The 17246-nt window shown below is 43.9% G+C and overlaps 1 protein-coding gene across 1 annotated transcript in view; it reads left to right on the top strand.

The window, feature by feature from the left end:
- Positions 1-2187: 2187 nt before the first annotated feature.
- The window catches only part of EXT2 (exostosin glycosyltransferase 2), a 94067-nt gene continuing 79008 nt past the window's right edge, over positions 2188-17246 (top strand). The window contains 4 exon segments of the mRNA XM_038405950.2: positions 2188-2343; positions 6612-7177; positions 7357-7446; positions 14672-14788. Coding sequence (XP_038261878.1) covers positions 6642-7177; positions 7357-7446; positions 14672-14788 — 743 coding nt within the window. The 5' untranslated portion in view covers positions 2188-2343; positions 6612-6641.

Here is a 17246-nt window from a genome sequence, read left to right on the forward strand (position 1 = left end):
AGTGGCCTAACCACTGTCAAGTTTTTTGTAGGTATCATAGTATCTTTTTCTGTTTGCGCACAATGCGTAGTGAGGTGCACCAGCTTAGTGTGTGGGATCATATGCACCAGACTCTCTAGTGTGTATTACAGTCTGTTTCTTACTTACAGCTGAAGGAGTTACTCCTTTTGCTATCGTGAGAGGGGCGTGAGCTTTTAATGATGAACATCACCCAATCTGAGCCCCAGAAACCATATGAATGAACGTGGCCATATTTATAACACTGGTACCTCGTGGAAAATAAATAACAAAGTGATGGAACACAACATTGAGCCAGAATGTTATCATAATACATTGCAATGTTATCACCTGGTTACACAACTCAGTTACATCTTATCAGAACATCTGCATGCCACAGGCTTGTGACCTCATGTCAAAGATGTCATTGCATTGCGATGTCATCACCCCCTGATGTAATATGATGTCATCATGTCAGGACGTGATCCTCCTAATGGTGAGCCTTAACTTGATAATGTACCACAGAACTTGGAAATGATTCTGTAGCTGTAGGGTCCCCTGTGGAGCTGGAGCTATGAGGGCAAGTGGCACCAATGTTGTCTCCCTAACCCTTAACTTGGGCAACACCAACCACACCATCCTCTCCACAGCTAGGACCAGCAGTGCCCCCTGAACTCCACCACCCCCACCAGCCATGCCCCCAATCGATCCCCCATCCCCACCAGCCATGCCCCAATCCCCCACCAGCCATGCCCCTGAGTCCTCCCCAGCCATGCTCCCGAGCCCCACTACCACCAGCCATGCTCCTGATCCCCACCACCACCAGTCATGCCCCCCAATCCCACCACCAGCCATTGCCCCCTGATCCCCACCACCAGCCATTGCCCCCGATCCCTGCCTCCACCACCAACCGTGCCCTTGATTCCCAGCCCCATCACCATTCCTGCCACCACCACCGACCACCCCAAATCCCTACCACCAGCCATGTCCCCATCCCTGCTGCCACCACCACCAGCCATGCCTAGGGTTGTAGATTGCCAACTTTCTATTGGCACAAAATTGAACACCTTAGCCCCACCCCTTCCCCAAGGCACCCCCTCCACCTGCTCACTACATTCCCCCTCCCTCGGTGACTCACTCTCCCCCAACCTCACTCACTTTCACTGGGAGGGGGTGAGGGCTCTAAATGGGGGTGTAGGCTCTGGGGTGGGGCTAGAGATGAGGGCTTCAGGGTGCGGGACAGGGCTCTGGGCTGGGGCAAGGAATTGAGGTGCAGGAGAGGGTGAGGGCTCCGGCTGGAGGTGTGGGCTCTGGGATGTGGCTGGGGATGAGGGGTTTGGGGTGCAGGATAGGGCTCTGGGTTTGGGGGGGCTCAGGGCTGGGGGTTGTGGTTGAGGTCAGGCAGCTCCCAGTCAGTGGGGCTAAGGCAGGCTGGCTGCCTGTCCTGGGGCACCATGCTCCACCCCAGAAGCAGCCAGCGTGTCTGGCTCCTAGGCGAGCAGGAGGCTCCACGGCGCACTGCTCTCACCCAACCAGTGGGAGTGCGGAGTCGGTGGTTGGGGCGGGCCAGCGTGCAGAGCCCCATGCCCCCCCCGTTGCCTAGGTGCTGGACCTGCTAGTAGGGACTTTCAACAGCCCGGTCCTTGGTGCTGACCGGAGCCGCCACGGTCCATTTTCAGCTGGGTGTTCTGGTTGAAAGTCAGACTTTCGGTTGGATGTATTCCTGGAGATTTAATCACATGACATAATCTTTAATTTCCAGGGACTCGGCAACCCTGTATCCCTATCATAGAGTATCAGGGTTGGAAGGGACCTCAGGAGAGCTAGTCCAACCCCCTGCTCAAAGCAGGACCAATCCCCAATTTTTGCCCCCGATCCCTCAACGGCCCCCTCAAGGATTGAACTCACAAGCCTGGGCTTAGCAGGCCAACGCTCACACCACGGAGCTATCCCGCCCCTCTGATCTCCGCCGGCCCCAGCCCTGTCCCCCAGCTCTTGCTCCAGACAGCGACACCCGGCGACGTCCAACCCAACCGCCGCCGCTTCGCGGTGCGTCGGGGCCGCCTGCCGGTCCTGGAGCAGGCGCGAGCAGACGCAGAGCCACGCGCGGCTTCTCCCCGGGGCCAGCGAGCTACTCGTACTGCGCGTGCGCAGCGACCCTCGCCGGGTTGCAGACACAGGTCGCTGTGCCAGTAGCTGCCATGCGCGGGGGTGGGAACCTTTCCTCCCGCGCATGCGCTCTGAGCCCTGGGCCGGCAGCTGCTCCGAGCGCCGGCCCAGCGCCGCTGCTGGACGGGGCCGCTCGGTCTGACATGAGGCCGTGAGCCTGCGCCGCTGCTGGCTGAGGTGAGGCCGGGGAGCGAGCTGGGGGCGGGGAGCCGGGCTGCTGGCTGGGGGTCGGGCCCGGGCGTTCCTGGCCGGGGGGGAGCGATGAGCCTCGCGGCCGCGCAGCCCCAGCTCGGGGGGCCTGCGCCTCTGCCGCCGGGAGGGACCAGGGGGTACGGGCGGGCTGGCCGAGCTGCTCGGGGAGGCAGCCCGCTCCAAGCCAGGCAGGGGGGAGGCCTGTCACCGGGGGGGACTGATGTGTCCAGCGGCCTGGCAGGACAGGCGGGAGAACACGTTCAGGGTGCGCATCGCTAGCTGGAGGCGTTCAGCCCCTTGCTCCCGTACAACGTTGCTGACAGGTTTCAGAGTAGCAGCTGTGTTAGCCTGTATCCGCCAAAAGAAAAGGAGGACTTGTGGCACCTTAGAGACTAAGCTTTTGTGGGCTACAGCTCACTTCATCGGGTGCATAGAATGGAACAAATAGTAGGATTACGCGCGCACACACACACACACACACGTTGGAAGTTACCATACAAACTGTGAGAGGCTAATTAGTTAAAATGAGCTATTATCAGCAGGAGAAAAGAACTTTTGTAGTGATCATCAAAAAGGCCCATTTAGACAGTTGACAAGAAGGTGTAAGGATACTTAACTTAGGGAAATAGATTAAATATGTGTAATGACCCAGCCACTCCCAGTCTCTATTCAAACCCAAGTTAATGGCATCGAGTTTGCATATTAATTCAAGCTCTGCAGTTTCTTGTTGGAGTCTGTTTTTGAAGCTTTTCTGTTGCAAAATTGCCACCTTTACGTCTGTTACCAAGTGGCCAGAGAGGTTGAAATGTTCTCCTACCGGTTTTTGAATGTTATGATTCCTGATGTCTGATTTGTGTCCATTTATTCTTTTGCTTAGAGACTGTCTGGTTTGGCCAGTGTACATGGCAGAGGGGCATTGCTGGCACATGATGGCACATATCACATTGGTAGATGTGCAGGTGAATGAGCCCCTGATGGCGTGGCTAATGTGATTAGGTCCTATGATGGTGTCACTTGAATAAATATGTGGACAGAGTTGGCATTGGGCTTTGTTGCAAGGATAGGTTCCTGGGTTAGTGTTTTTGTTGTGTGGTTGCTGGTGGGTATTTGCTTCAGGTTGGGGGGCTGTCTGTAAGCAAGGAGTGGTCTATCTTCCCAAGATCTGTGAGAGTGAGGGATCATTTTTCAGGTTAGGTTGTAAATCTTTGATGATGTGTTGGAGAGGTTTAAGTTGGGGGCTGAAGGTGACAGCTAGTGGCGTTCTGTTATTTTCTTTGTTGGGCCTGTCCTGTAGTAGGTGACTTTCGGATACTCTTCTGGCTCTGCCAATTTGTTTTTTCGCTTCAGCAGGTGAGTATTGTAGTAAGAATGCTTGATAGAGATCTTGTAGGTGTTTGTCTCTGTCTGAGGGATTGGAGCAAATGCGGTTGTATCTTAAAGCTTGGCCGTAGACAATGGATCGTGTGGTGTGCTGTATCTGTGACTGCCAAAATGTGGGGAGAAACTGGGAATCACATAAGGGGAGGATTCACTGTTCAGGTGCTGTGCTCCTCTGAAAACTTGTACTGAAGTAAGGCACTTGTCTAGCCATAATTCCTATTATTTTAAAGACTTTTTTCTTTTTTCTTATAACATGTGGGCGGGCCATAAACCACATCTCTTTTACCCTCTGTTGTTAATATGGGTTGAAACTGATTTTAAATTTTGTGTTGGGAGGTGCATGTGAAATCACTGAGGGGGAGAACCTATCACCCACAATTCTCCTGTTAGTGTTTCTCAGTACTGCTGAAGTGTCATTCCGCTCCCTCAACTTTTCTTATATGGATACATCTCTGTGTGAAGTCTTGAAGTGTGAAATGCTTTTGTGGAGAAGTTTGATTTTAACCAAGGCTTTCTGGGCTAACCAGGCTAGTGCTAGGCCTGTTCTTTGACAATTTGAGAGTGATAAGAGGTTCTAACCTAACAATTTTCTAAAATTGTAATCTGAGAATTCTCCAGAAACTCGTTCCCACACTCAACTCAAGGTTCATAGTTTTTAGGAACATGGGAGGGAGATACGAAGCTGAATCAGACCAGAGGTCTGTCTAAACTAGTATCCATCTAGTAGAAACGAGTACTGCTTGCTTCAGAGGAAGATGGAAGCAACCCTGTAATGCCTAGGAAGTCTAGAGTTAGGGGAAATTCAATTAAAGGGTCTGTTCATGGATGGTTATGGGATAGCCTGTTGATAGGGAAAGCTTCTTCCTAATCATTGATATTTAATCCTTGATGCCCTGAAGCAGAAAGGCTAATATTTTTTCTTAATTTTTTTCAATGGTTTCTAATGTAACTGTGTTAATTCTTATTATCCTATACATGTCTAATTCCTTTTTGAATACTCTAAGTACTTTGCCTTTATCTGATGGCAGTGAGTTCTAGAGATTAATTATGCAGTGTGTAAAAATGAATAAATAGTTCCTTGTCTGAGACGGAGGGAAAAAACAGTCTTTCTCAGTGACTCAAGAGCCTGTCACAAATGTAAGAGATCTGTGATAAATCAGATGATTCCAGTAATATATGGGGGGAGTGAAGGAATAAGTTGATTAGAAGGCAGAAGAAACATAGAAGATCTTGGGCTATAATACTGACAGTAATACTGTGAAATTCCTATTCTTTTCCTGGCTACACTATGACTTCAGTCTTTTTTCTGAGTGTTCAGCAGCAGGCTGGCAAAACTATTTAATTGAAATCAGAATGTGAGCCTAATTTGACCTGAAGCATTAAAAGTTGAAAACTTCTTAAGTGATGTATAAAACAGCACTTACGCAGCAGAGCAAGATATCACTTCAAGTTGTAAACAACCTCTGTTCCAGCGTTCTCTGGTAAAAACTGTTGTTTTTGACATACTCTTCTATTTCCACATGTTTGGTGGTGGTGGTTTGTTGTTGTTTGTATAATTTCTGTCTGGCTAACATTTATTTGCCCATTAAATTCTCTTTTAGTTCTCAAAAATGGCCCTCTACACTTTTCCACAAAAGGAAGAATATATGATTATATCAGCCATGTTCTAGTGGAGCAAAGCACTGATAACATGTTGCAAAAATTTGCTGCTGAACAGTTTACAAATTGGAGCCATGAGCAGTTTCCTTATTGTGAGAAGTTTTGAGTTCTAGCTATGTTGGAACCCAAAAACCAAAATACCCTATATATGTAACAAACATAGTTTGGTTATGTCTCTTCTCAAGTTGCTGTTCCTTCACCCTGAAGTTTACAAGTTGGCTTTGTTTAGTAACCACAATTTTAAAAGCACAAAAACTAACCTATGTGATCAGTCCTGGAAAATATCAGTCCCCAGCTACAGTTAATGTTTTTTATATTGATATTGTGCTTTTCATCCCAAAGTATTTCACAAGGATGTACACATAGCACTACTGAAGTGCCTTTTCAGTGATGGGAGAACACAAGCTGATGCTGCACTTGGGTAGAAGAGCACATTTGCCAAGAACACCAGGGCAATCGCCTACTCTTACAAAAAGTATTTTAGTATCTTTCTAGTCCACACAGGGTGGACAGGTGATCTTTATACAGGGTTACTGTATACTTTTTTTAAACAACCCACCCTAGATTAGTGACTGCACCTTGATTGCGAGTCCTATATGATACCCAGCTTTGGGCAAACAAAGAGTATCAGTGACACGTACCCATTAATCAGAGCTGAATAAGGTTGTGTTTGGCATTGGACATTCCCCTGCTCCTTCAGTTTATATACTTAATGTAGATTTAACTGCCTTTCCTCAATCCTTGAGCACACAATACTAGGAAACGTACATTGGGAACACTCTGGGAGATGGACTGGGTGGGACCTATATAATGACTTTTCCTATCTATCTGATTTTATTTTTTTTTTAAAGCTCAGGCCCGTTTGTTATTCTGACATGGTGGTTGCTAACTATTTAAGTTTGGTTGAACTATTTTATAAGGATGTTGGTCTGTGGTCCCAGTAGGCTTTTGTTGGTCCCAGCAAGTACCTGTTTCGTGTTGGTGCTTCCAAGTGTCATCCCTGAAACCGAGGGTAGCAAGCACCTGACATTCCAATGGAAGACATGAATATCTGAAAAACGTCAGTACAGTCCTCTGAGGCAAAGGAGCCTTCCCAAAAGGGAGCTGAATATATTTCTGCTCTGCCATTCCTGTTCTTTGTGTTACCTGTCTCTTCTATCACACTTAAAATTGTCTCTGTTCTTACCTTGTGCATTTGTCTCCCCATCCTTTAGACGCACTAGGTAGAAGTGGCTAGTTTCAATATGTGTGCCTCAGCCAAATATAACACCCGGGGTCCAGCCCTCATCCCAAGAATGAAGACCAAGCACCGCATCTACTACATCACTCTTTTTTCCATTGTCCTGCTTGGCCTTATTGCCACAGGTATGTTCCAGTTCTGGCCACACTCCATTGAGTCATCCAGTGATTGGACAGTGGAGAAGCGCAGTGTCCATGATGTGCCTGTAGTCAAGCTTCCTGCTGACAGCCCCATCCCAGAACGGGGAGACCTCAGCTGTAGGATGCACACCTGCTTTGATGTCTATCGCTGTGGCTTCAACCCCAAAAACAAGATCAAGGTCTATATCTATTCACTGAAGAAATATGTGGATGAGTATGGGATGCTGGTTAGCAACACTATCTCTCGGGAGTACAACGAGCTGCTGACTGCTATCTCTGACAGTGACTTCTACACAGATGATGTCAACCGGGCCTGCCTCTTTGTGCCGTCCATAGATGTGCTGAACCAGAACACGCTCCGCATCAAGGAAACTGCTCAAGCCTTGGCACAGTTATCCAGGTACCTACAGAAACCTTACTGTGTGAATCATAAAGTTAGAGCTGGAAAGGATAAGGTTAGTGATGGGAAAAGTTCTGCAGTGATCCCTGGTCAGAGCTGAGATCAGAATTTGGGAGAGTCTGGCATCCATGTCTCAGGGAACAGCTCTTTAACTGGCTTTAATGATTTCTTCTCTTTAGGTGGGATCGAGGCACAAACCATCTGCTGTTCAACATGCTACCTGGGGGGCCACCTGACTACAACACAGCACTGGATGTTCCCAGAGATAGGTAGGCGTCATGCTGCTTCTTTGAGTGCATTGGAGGACAGCGTGTGTAGGATAAAATGTCTTTAAAGAGGAAGTGGGGCTCAGAACTCTTGGTAGTCCCAATGCAAATGCTACAGTTCCTAAGTCTTACATAGGTGGAGTACGTCTTACCCTGTTTTGATAGGAGATGGACTGTCTAGCTTCTTTAAGTTGAGAAGACAACTGTTTGCCCATGGCATTCTACAATGTTGCTCATCCTTAAATTCACAGGGAGTGTGGCCCATGGTAATATTGCAGCTATCAATGCTCCATCTTGATCTGAGCTGCTAGGCTCCTCTGATCAAGGTGAAGCATTCTGTGCTTAGACCTGTAGCCTCCACAGGGTGCATCTTAGTGAAGATGAAGAATGACCAACTGTGTTCCATTTAATTCAAATTAAGAGCCTTCCTTGGGCTTCTCTCTAGCTGCCTCTGCTGGGCAAAGTTTGGCTGCTTCTGCTTTGTATTCAAAAGAAACAATATTGCTATTCTAGCTGACTCAACATTGAATGTGATGATTTTGACACCAGAGCTTGATTTGGGGGTGGATGGGGGTGTGTGTGTGTGAGTGTGTGAGAGAGAGAGAGAGATTTCAGGAATTACACTGATCCAGGAATTTGTCACTGACTATAATACTGTTGGTTTTCTCTATCCTCTGGTTTGTGCATTTTTAAAATTACTGCCAGGAAATTAGTAGTTTTGAACTCTTATCTTAATTGTTAGTTGTAGGGTGGGTTTCTCTATAGGCATTCTAGGAAGGGGAAAAGAGGGAACAAGGGTATGAAGAACATAGGTATAATAAAGAAGGGAAAGGGAAGAAATTTCCAACTATATTAAGCATAAAAAAGTAAATCTTTTTACTTCACTCACCCACATGCAGTAGGCCTTATAAAACCAATACAGCAATTAGAGAGCAAGATGGATCTCTTCTGCCACATGATCAGCAAAATTCTGGCTAAAATATGATTGCAGGATCTTTACTACTTGGATGATAGCATATGAGGCAGAATGTGGCTGGATTTTTAGATCTTGGTTTGTTTGCAACATAGGCAACAGATTATCTTTTTATTCCAAAACAGAGTAGATTTTTCTCTGCAGCGTTCAGTATACTTCTTGGAGTGACTTGACTGACCTTAAACTGTAGTTGCAGTCGGAAAAGGAAAAAACAAAATGTTAGGTGCATTTGACACAAACTTGACCTGAAGAGGGCAGTCAAGTATAATTCTTTTACAGTCAAAACTTGTTAAACGTGTAACTTCTCTCTCACTCTCACACTCGTGTTCTCTTAAGTTCTGTCATTTTGAGAGGTTTTCATTTCATTTGTATGCTGTTTAATGGAATGCTCTGTTTTGGTACAGAATATATGATAGCAACGGTACCTATGAAAGGAATAGATCTGTTGAATTAATGCAATAGATTTACTATGTGCTTCACAACTTTGTTTTATTTACCTCTTTTGTATCAGGCATCCATTTAAAATTAACCTTGTGTCTTGGACTTCATACACAGGAAATATATTATTTCAGTCGGTGTTTGTTTTAAGCATATGCCATACTACTGGGAGAAGTCAGGTAGTTCTGAATCCTTTGAGATCTATTAATTACAGGGGGAACAGGATCAGACGAGTGAAAGAAATTGCTTTGTTGCAACAGAAAGTCATGAGTCCTATGTAACAAATCATGACTCTCCATTTTGGTAAAACTTGCCATTAGTGACACATTTGTTTATAGTCAGAATATCTTCAGAGAGCCTGAATGGTAGGCATTATTACACAAGGCTTTCACTTTTGAAGACCTCAGTTCAGATCTAAGATCAGCTGTACGAAGTTGAAGGTCAAGAATGAAGTGCATTAGTAGTCTCTGTAAGGCTCTAGGACTAGACTTCCTAGGAGTGCAGCAGGTCAACATTAAAGTATACATTGGTGCTGTCTGGGAAGCTTGCACAGAGAGTCTACTTTATTTCTTTGGCATGTACCAAATATGGTATGTGGCCCCGAAACAGTGCATTGTAAGGTTCATGAAATATGACAAATATGTTGTGTTGATTCAGTGCTGAACATTAATCTGGGTAAAATAAGACCTTTTGCACAGAAGAGAGTAGTGATGTCTTTTATGGTATTCCTGTAGCTGGAAAATTTTTAGCTAGGTTACCTCACTAGTTGTGTGTTGTTGTTTTTTTTGTTTTTGTTAGAGCTTTAAAACCAATATCAGGATTTCCAGAAGACAGCTTAAAAGCTTTTGATTTCATGACCTTGAAGATGGAAACATGGGTAGTCAGTACTAAGTACTGTGTTTAATTGGTGCAGAAACTGCTTTGCTGACAGTGTTGTAGAATATGGAGTCTTCTAGCCTTAATGTCTGGAAAACAGACTCTCTGAGAATTTTTTATCAGGTAATATAGTGGTTGCTATCATAGGGATGAAGAGAGTTTTCCGTTAGCTGGGAGAGAAGGCAATTCAGAACTTTTTCTTGGGGTAAACTTAAACCTAGTCTATAGAAGGAAACCCTACCTAACAAGTCCCCAGGTAGCCTGCCTCCTTGCTGTTGGTTCTTGAATTAAGTGTTGAGTTTGGCAGTGATTAGGGATGTAAAAGTTTAACCGGTAAGCATCAGTCTTATTGGTTTCGGTTAACGATTAAACTCTACGGCTGGCAGGAGCCCAGGACTCCAGTGCTGTCCTGGGGCCTGGCAGTCGGGAGGGATTCTGGCAGCAGGGGGCTGTTTAAAACGTGGGGGTGCCACCGCACCTCCCGCACTCCTAGTTCCCCAGTTAAATGTTTAATCGATTACACAGTGACTTTTTTTAACTGCTATTTACATCCCAACACTGATGTTTAGGAGGGTGGGTTTACAAGACTGGGGAGAGAACTGGTGATGCTCCAGAGTAAGTATGGGTCATGAACAAGAAAACTTACAGCAGACGGGAGTACAGACAGTTTTTTGTACTTATTGAAGGGAAAAAGCTATCAATGACTGGGAAGAGGTTAAGGTGGGGTGGAAGGGAGGAAAAAGGAACTGAGAACATGTTCACTCATCTTTAGTTCAATGCAATTTAAAGACGACTAGTCTTCAGTATTCTAGAGATTAATATCTTGATTCTCTTACTGCACTGCATGATGAAAATCTGAGTGGAGTTATTTAACTGGTATTGGTTCCTGTGGGTTTATTTTGGTAAAATGCTGTGTGATGCACACCTGCTTTCTCAAGGCTGATGAGGTGCCATCATGTCATGCACCGGATCCAATTAAAGCAATCTGGCTGTAGTTTTCTCATTAAGGGATAAAAATAACCTGGGTGTAAAAACACGAGAGGAGCAAGACATGAGCCAAATCCAATTTTTCATTCCTTGCCTTGCAATTGAATTAATGTGAATGAGACCAGGAACATGAAATTTGAAGGGTGGGAAATAGTCACAGCAACATTCGACACACAGAGATTCACAGTGATTAAAGGTGAGGCATTGCAATCCAAAATAAACACTCTGGCTTTGGAACCTGAATTCTCACTCAGCACCTTTTTAATTTTTCATCCTGTGCTCAAATAACCTCTTTCTCTGTAATGTCTAATTAGCCAGTGCTGGTATGTTTGGGTTTGATTACCTATACAGAACTGCAAGTTCAAAATCTCTTGTATTTCTGTAGCGCCTTTCATCTTGAACTCAGAACTCTCAAAGCACTTCACAAACTAAATATATTTTGCTTTCATCACCACTGCAGTGCAGCCATATCTGGAGTAAAGGGTGGTAGCTTTTTAATAGCACAGAACAACTCCACGCTACTGTTTAGGATAGGCAATGAAGCATCCTTTTGAAACTTCAAGGTCATTAAAGCAGTTATTTATTGGATCTGACCAGGAACCTTGCTCTGATGAAAAATAATAGTCTTTGAGAGTAATCTGCAAGCTTAGTTTTACATCAAACATGAAAGACAGCATCTCCAAACACCATGCTAGGGAATTGGTTGGTGCTAATTCCGAGCAAGAGAGCTGTCAGGGTTCCTTCCCCACTCTGAACTCTAGGGTACAGATGTGGGGACCCGCATGAAAGACCCCATAAGCTTATTCTAACCAGCTTAGGTTAAAAACTTCCCCAGGGTACAAACTTTGCCTTGTCCTTGAACAGTATGCTGCCACCACCAAGTGTTTTAAACAAAACAGGGAAAGAGACCACTTGGAGATGTCTTTCCCCCAAGCCCTATACACCCCCTTTCCTAGGGAGGCTTGAGAATAATATCCTAACCAATTGGTTACAAAATCATCAAAGACGCAAACCCCTGGATCTTGGAACAATGGAAAAATCAGTCAGGTTTTTTTGGGAAAAAAAAAAAGGTAAAAATCATCTCTGAAAAATCAGGATGGAAAATACTTTACAGGGTATTCAGAATCAAAACACAGAGGATCCCCCTCTGGGCAAAACCTTAAAGTTACAGAAAACAGGAATAAACCTCCCTCTTAACACAGGGAAAATTCACATGAAGCAAAAGATAAACTAGTCCACCTTGCCTGGCTTACCTATACTGGTTGCAATATTGGAGACTTGGATTAGGATGAGTTGGAGAAGATGGATTTCTGTCTGGCCTCTCCCAGTCTCAAGAGAGAACAAACACCTAAACAAAGAGCTCAGAAAAAAGCCTCTCCCCCCCCCCCCCCCCCCAGATTTGAAAGTATCTTGTCCCCTTATTGGTCCTTTGGGTCAGGTGCCAGCCAGGTTAGCTGAACTTCTTAACCCTTTACAGGTAACAGGATGTTGCCTCTGGCCAGGAGGGATTTTATAGCACTGTGCACAGAAAGGTGGTGACCCTTCCCTTTATATTTATGACAAGAGCCACCTAATGAATCATCAGTATTGCTTCCTATTGCACCCTGCCATTTTTTGGATGTCTCAAGTACTGACAAGACATATCCCTGCTTAGCTAGTGAACTCTGACAGTACCCCAGGTTGAAGCAATATGGCTACTATCCATAATCATCTTAATTGTTCCAGACAATGAATGCTGCTCCTCAGTATTCTTTCAGTATTGCCTACTACAGTGGTATGTCATAGTCTACTCCTTTTCTCCAGAAAATGGGTGGAACTGGAATTGGAAAAATACATATTTTTCCACAATGTAAATTACTTTATATGGTAATTTGAGCAGACTCAGTATCCCTACGACAGTTTCAAGCGTTCTGTAATGAATGACTGGGTGTAATGAACTGTTCAGGAAGGCTGACTGAAAAGTTGAATCCAGGATTTCCTAAATTAGGGCAATGCATTCATTGTGCCACCTGGCCATTGGGGGTGAAGTGGGGACTGAAAAGTGGTCTCGCTCTACTAACATATTTCAAAGAAGCTCAGTCAGGAATAGCAAATGTGTAATACACTAGAATTCAAATTTCTGCTGGCAATATGAAAGATTGATTATTTTCTCTCCTACATGTTCTTTTCCAGTCCTTAAATCTCTTCCCTTCTGTCTGGCAAAGGTTGCCCTATACAGGAAAAGCCACAGATGGACTATCTGCATGACAGTCAAGGCATTCCCATTGGGCGGATACATTGTATCTTCATATAGGTAGAGCCCTGCACAGATACAAAATTTGTATCTGTATGTGATCCGCAGGTATCCACAGGGCTCTAGATATAAAATTTGGATCTGCATCCATCCGCAAACATGGTCTGCGGATATCCATGGCTATAAAGCAGATATCTGCAGACTTTCAGGGCTCTACATGTAGGGAAGTTTCCTAACCTATTTTTAAAAATCTTCAATGATGGGGATTCTACAGAAACTTGTCAGGAATGATCTAGGCATACTTGGTCCTCTCTCAACACAGGGGGCTGGACTAGATGACCTCTTGAGATCCATTCCAGCCATACATTTCTATTGTTCTATGATAACCATCTTTTTTTACTCTTCTCTTTCTCAGTAGACAGTACTACAAGTTTCATCTGCTCTGAGGTTTGTTTCAGAGCATATGGTTTATCTTTTGTCATTGTGTTTGTCATATCATTTTCCTTAATGTAAAATCTAAGTAAACTGACTATTTTATGTGGTGTAATCTGAAATACAATAGTTAACAATTCTATAGTACCTTCGGTCCTGAAGAATCTTTGTGTTTTAAGAAATACAAAATCACTACACCTATATCTGAAACTCAGCTTGCCTCTAATGGTTCAGAGCAACATCAGACAAAAAGTAAGGCAGGAACTGAAGAATTTGGTGTTGAGCTCAACTGATAGAAGGCATTTAGGATGCAGTTCCTCAAATTGAAATTTAGCTATGACAAAGGGATCATTAATGACTACAAGTGATCAGGACCATCTCATCCAAAATACACCACCTCTACCAAAAAGAAAAGGAGTACTTGTGGCACCTTCAGAGACTATTTATTTGAGCATAAGCTTTCGTGAGCTACAGCTCACTTCATCGGATGCATTCAGTGGAAAATACAGTGGGGAGATTTAGATGCATAGAGAACATGAAACAATAGGTGTTACCATACACACTGTAACCAGAGTAATCACTTAAGGTGAGCTATTACGAGTGGGGGGAGGGGAAACCTTTTGTAGTTGATGATCAAGGTGGGCCATTTCCAGCAGTTGACAAGACCGTCTGAGGAAAAGTATATTTCCCCATGTGTATACCACCCCCCACTGTTCCTCAGACATTCTTGTCAACTGCTGGAAATGGCCCACCTTAATTATCACTACAAAAGGTTTCCCCCTCCCCCCCAATCTCCTGCTGGTAATAGCTCACCGTAACTGATCACTCTGGTGCGTATGGTAGTATGTGTATGCGTATAGTGTGTATGGTAACACCCATTGTTTCATGTTCTCTATGTATATAAATCTCCCCACTGTATTTTCCACTGAATGCATCCGATGAAGTGAGCTGTAGCTCACGAAAGCTTATGCTCAAATAAATTTGTTAGTCTCTAAGGTGCCACAAGTACTCCTTTTCTTTTTGCGAATACAGACTAACACGGCTGCTACTCTGAAACCTGCATATTAAAGAAATGTTCGCAGTTCCCTTTTGTTTTGTACTGCAGCTGGGGAAAGTTAAAATAACCTTTCATGGGAAAGCCACTGATTAAAGTGCTACAGACACTGACACCTCAAAGCAGAAAAGCCAGCTGATATGCTAGGAATGATGACAAAGTACCATGACCTGGAATTTAAACGTAATATCCGATATGCTCCATTCACAGTCTTTTCATTTCCTTACGCTTTCAGAGTCCTGTTGGCTGGAGGAGGATTCTCCACATGGACCTATCGACAAGGCTACGATGTCAGTATTCCTGTTTACAGCCCTCTGTCTGCAGAGGTGGAGCTGCCAGAAAGGGGACCAGGGTAAGCTGATCCTGGTGAATTGAACTGCTTGCATTCACTAACTTGTTAAATATGTGTGGTGTTAGCATCTAGATATAATTTCAGATTTGCTTATGTCACTGGGCAGGTTTGTAAGAAATGGTGATAACGGAAGTGTTATAAGTTTGTGTGTATAAATCATGGTACACCCACATCTTGAATACTGTGTGCAGATGTGGTTGAAAGATGTATTGGAATTGGAAAAGGTTCAGAAAAGGGCAACAAAAATTATTAGGGGTATGGAACGGCTGCTGTATGAGGAGAGATTAATCAGACTGGGACTTTTCAGTTTGGAAAAGAGATGACTAAGGAGGGATATGATAGAGGTCTATAAAATCATGACTGGTGTGGAGAAAGTAAATAAGGAAGTGTTATTTACTCCGTCTCTTAACACAAGAACTAGGGGTCACCAAATTAAATTAATAGGCAGCAGGTTTCAAACAAGCAAAAGAACGTATTTTTTCACACAGTGCATACTCAACCTGTGGAACTCTTTGCCAGAGGATGTTGTGAAGGCCAAGACTATAACAGGGTTCAAAAAAGAACTAGATAAATTCATGGAAGATAGGTTCATCAATGGCTATTGGCCAGGGTGGGCAGGAATGGTGTCCCTAGCCTCTGTTTGCCGGAAGCTGGGAATGGGCAACGGGGATGGATCACTTGATGATTACTTGTTCTGTTCATTCCCTCTGGGGCACCTGGCATTGGCCACTGTTGAAAGACAGGATACTGGGCAAATGGACCTTTGGTCTGATCCAGTATGGCCATTCTTATGTGTTGGGGAATGGTGGGAGGGATTGCTGTTAGAATATAGGCATGTTCCCTCACCAGTGGCTGTCTGAGACCTATGTAGGTGATACTTACATGGAATGAAGCATAATTCCTTTTGGCTGGCCCCACTCCAGAGATTGCAGTGGTGGTCATCTTCAAATGGGCGTGTTTCTAGTGGAGTTGTGCTGGGATTCAAAATATATAATCACTGTTGATAAAATTTTCAGGCGACATAAAGACTGGAGAAATGGTAAATAATGAGGGTAGAGCAGTTATTCAGAGAAATATGGATTGCCTGGTAAGCTGGGCCTATTCAAACAAAATGTTTTCATACAGCCAAATGCAAGATTATACATCTAGGAACAAAGAATGTATGCCATACATACAGGATGGGAGACTATATCTTGGAAAGCAGTGACTCTGAACAGGATTTAGTGGACAAACAATTCAACATAAGCTTCCATTGCAATGCTGTGGCAAAAAAGGACGGGAAATGCAGCCTTGGGTTGTAAAAGGGGAATAGTGAGTAGGAGTAGGGAGGGATTTTACCTCTGTATATGGCATTGAGACTGATAATTAGACTACTGTGTCCAATTCTGGTGGTCCACATTTTAAAAAGACGTTAAACTTGGTGAGGATGCATAAGACACAAATAATTAGAAGGCTAGAAAAAGTGACGTACTTAAAGAGCTCATTCTGTTTAGTAGATCAGCAAGAGAGTTGATTAGTATTTGGGTACTCTGATGAGGAGAAAATACTGGATACTAATGGCTCCTTAATTTATTGGAGAAAGGCATAACAAGAACCAATGGTTGGAAGTTAAAGCCAGACAATTTCAAATTAAAAATAAAACACACATTTTTAAGTGATGGTATTAACCCGTTGGAACAGACAACCAAGGAAAGTGGTGGATTCTTCATCTCTTGATGTCTCCACATTAAGACTGATTGCCTTTTTGGAATATCTGTTTTAGTCAAATAAAATTATTGGTCTCATTACAGGAGTAACTGGGTGAAATCCTTTGGCCTGTAATATACAAAAGGTCAGACTAGATGATTTAACTGTCCTTTTTGGCCTTAAAATCTATTAATCTATGATTTTTTTTTTAATATTGTGTTCATAATACCTTTTATCTGAGCTACCGAAAGCACTCGACTATGAAGCCTTACTTACCTGCCGCTATTCCTGTTTAACAGATGAGTAAACCGAGGCAGTAAACTTAAGTGACTTGTTCACATGTCATAGCAAAACAGATACAGAGCCATGAATATAACCCAGAAACTTTCAGTCCTTTGTGTGATGATCACTCCCTTCACATATGAAATATCTGCTACATCGGGCAATGCTAACAATAATGCATTTTAACGTGCGTATCCTGGGTATTTGAGGCAGCATCCAAGTGGTTAAAGGGATGCTGTCAACTTCAGATCAGAAATTTACCTTGCGTGGCAGTACTCTATGCATACTTTTCTGCTGCTAATGTCGGTGTTTTTACTGTTTTGTCTTTTGAGGGCTGTAAACCTGAATTATTCTGAATTTCAGGTCACCTCAAACACTAAGGTAAATGACCACTGCTCAGGCCTGTCCTGCAATCATTCATGTATGTGTTTTTCTCTTAACGTGCTGGCTTCAAATATTCTTGTATATGAACAATGCAGTGGCACTTAAG

This window comes from Dermochelys coriacea, chromosome 6 (assembly GCF_009764565.3).
Source record: "Dermochelys coriacea isolate rDerCor1 chromosome 6, rDerCor1.pri.v4, whole genome shotgun sequence".
NCBI classification, from domain to species: Eukaryota; Metazoa; Chordata; order Testudines; family Dermochelyidae; genus Dermochelys; species Dermochelys coriacea.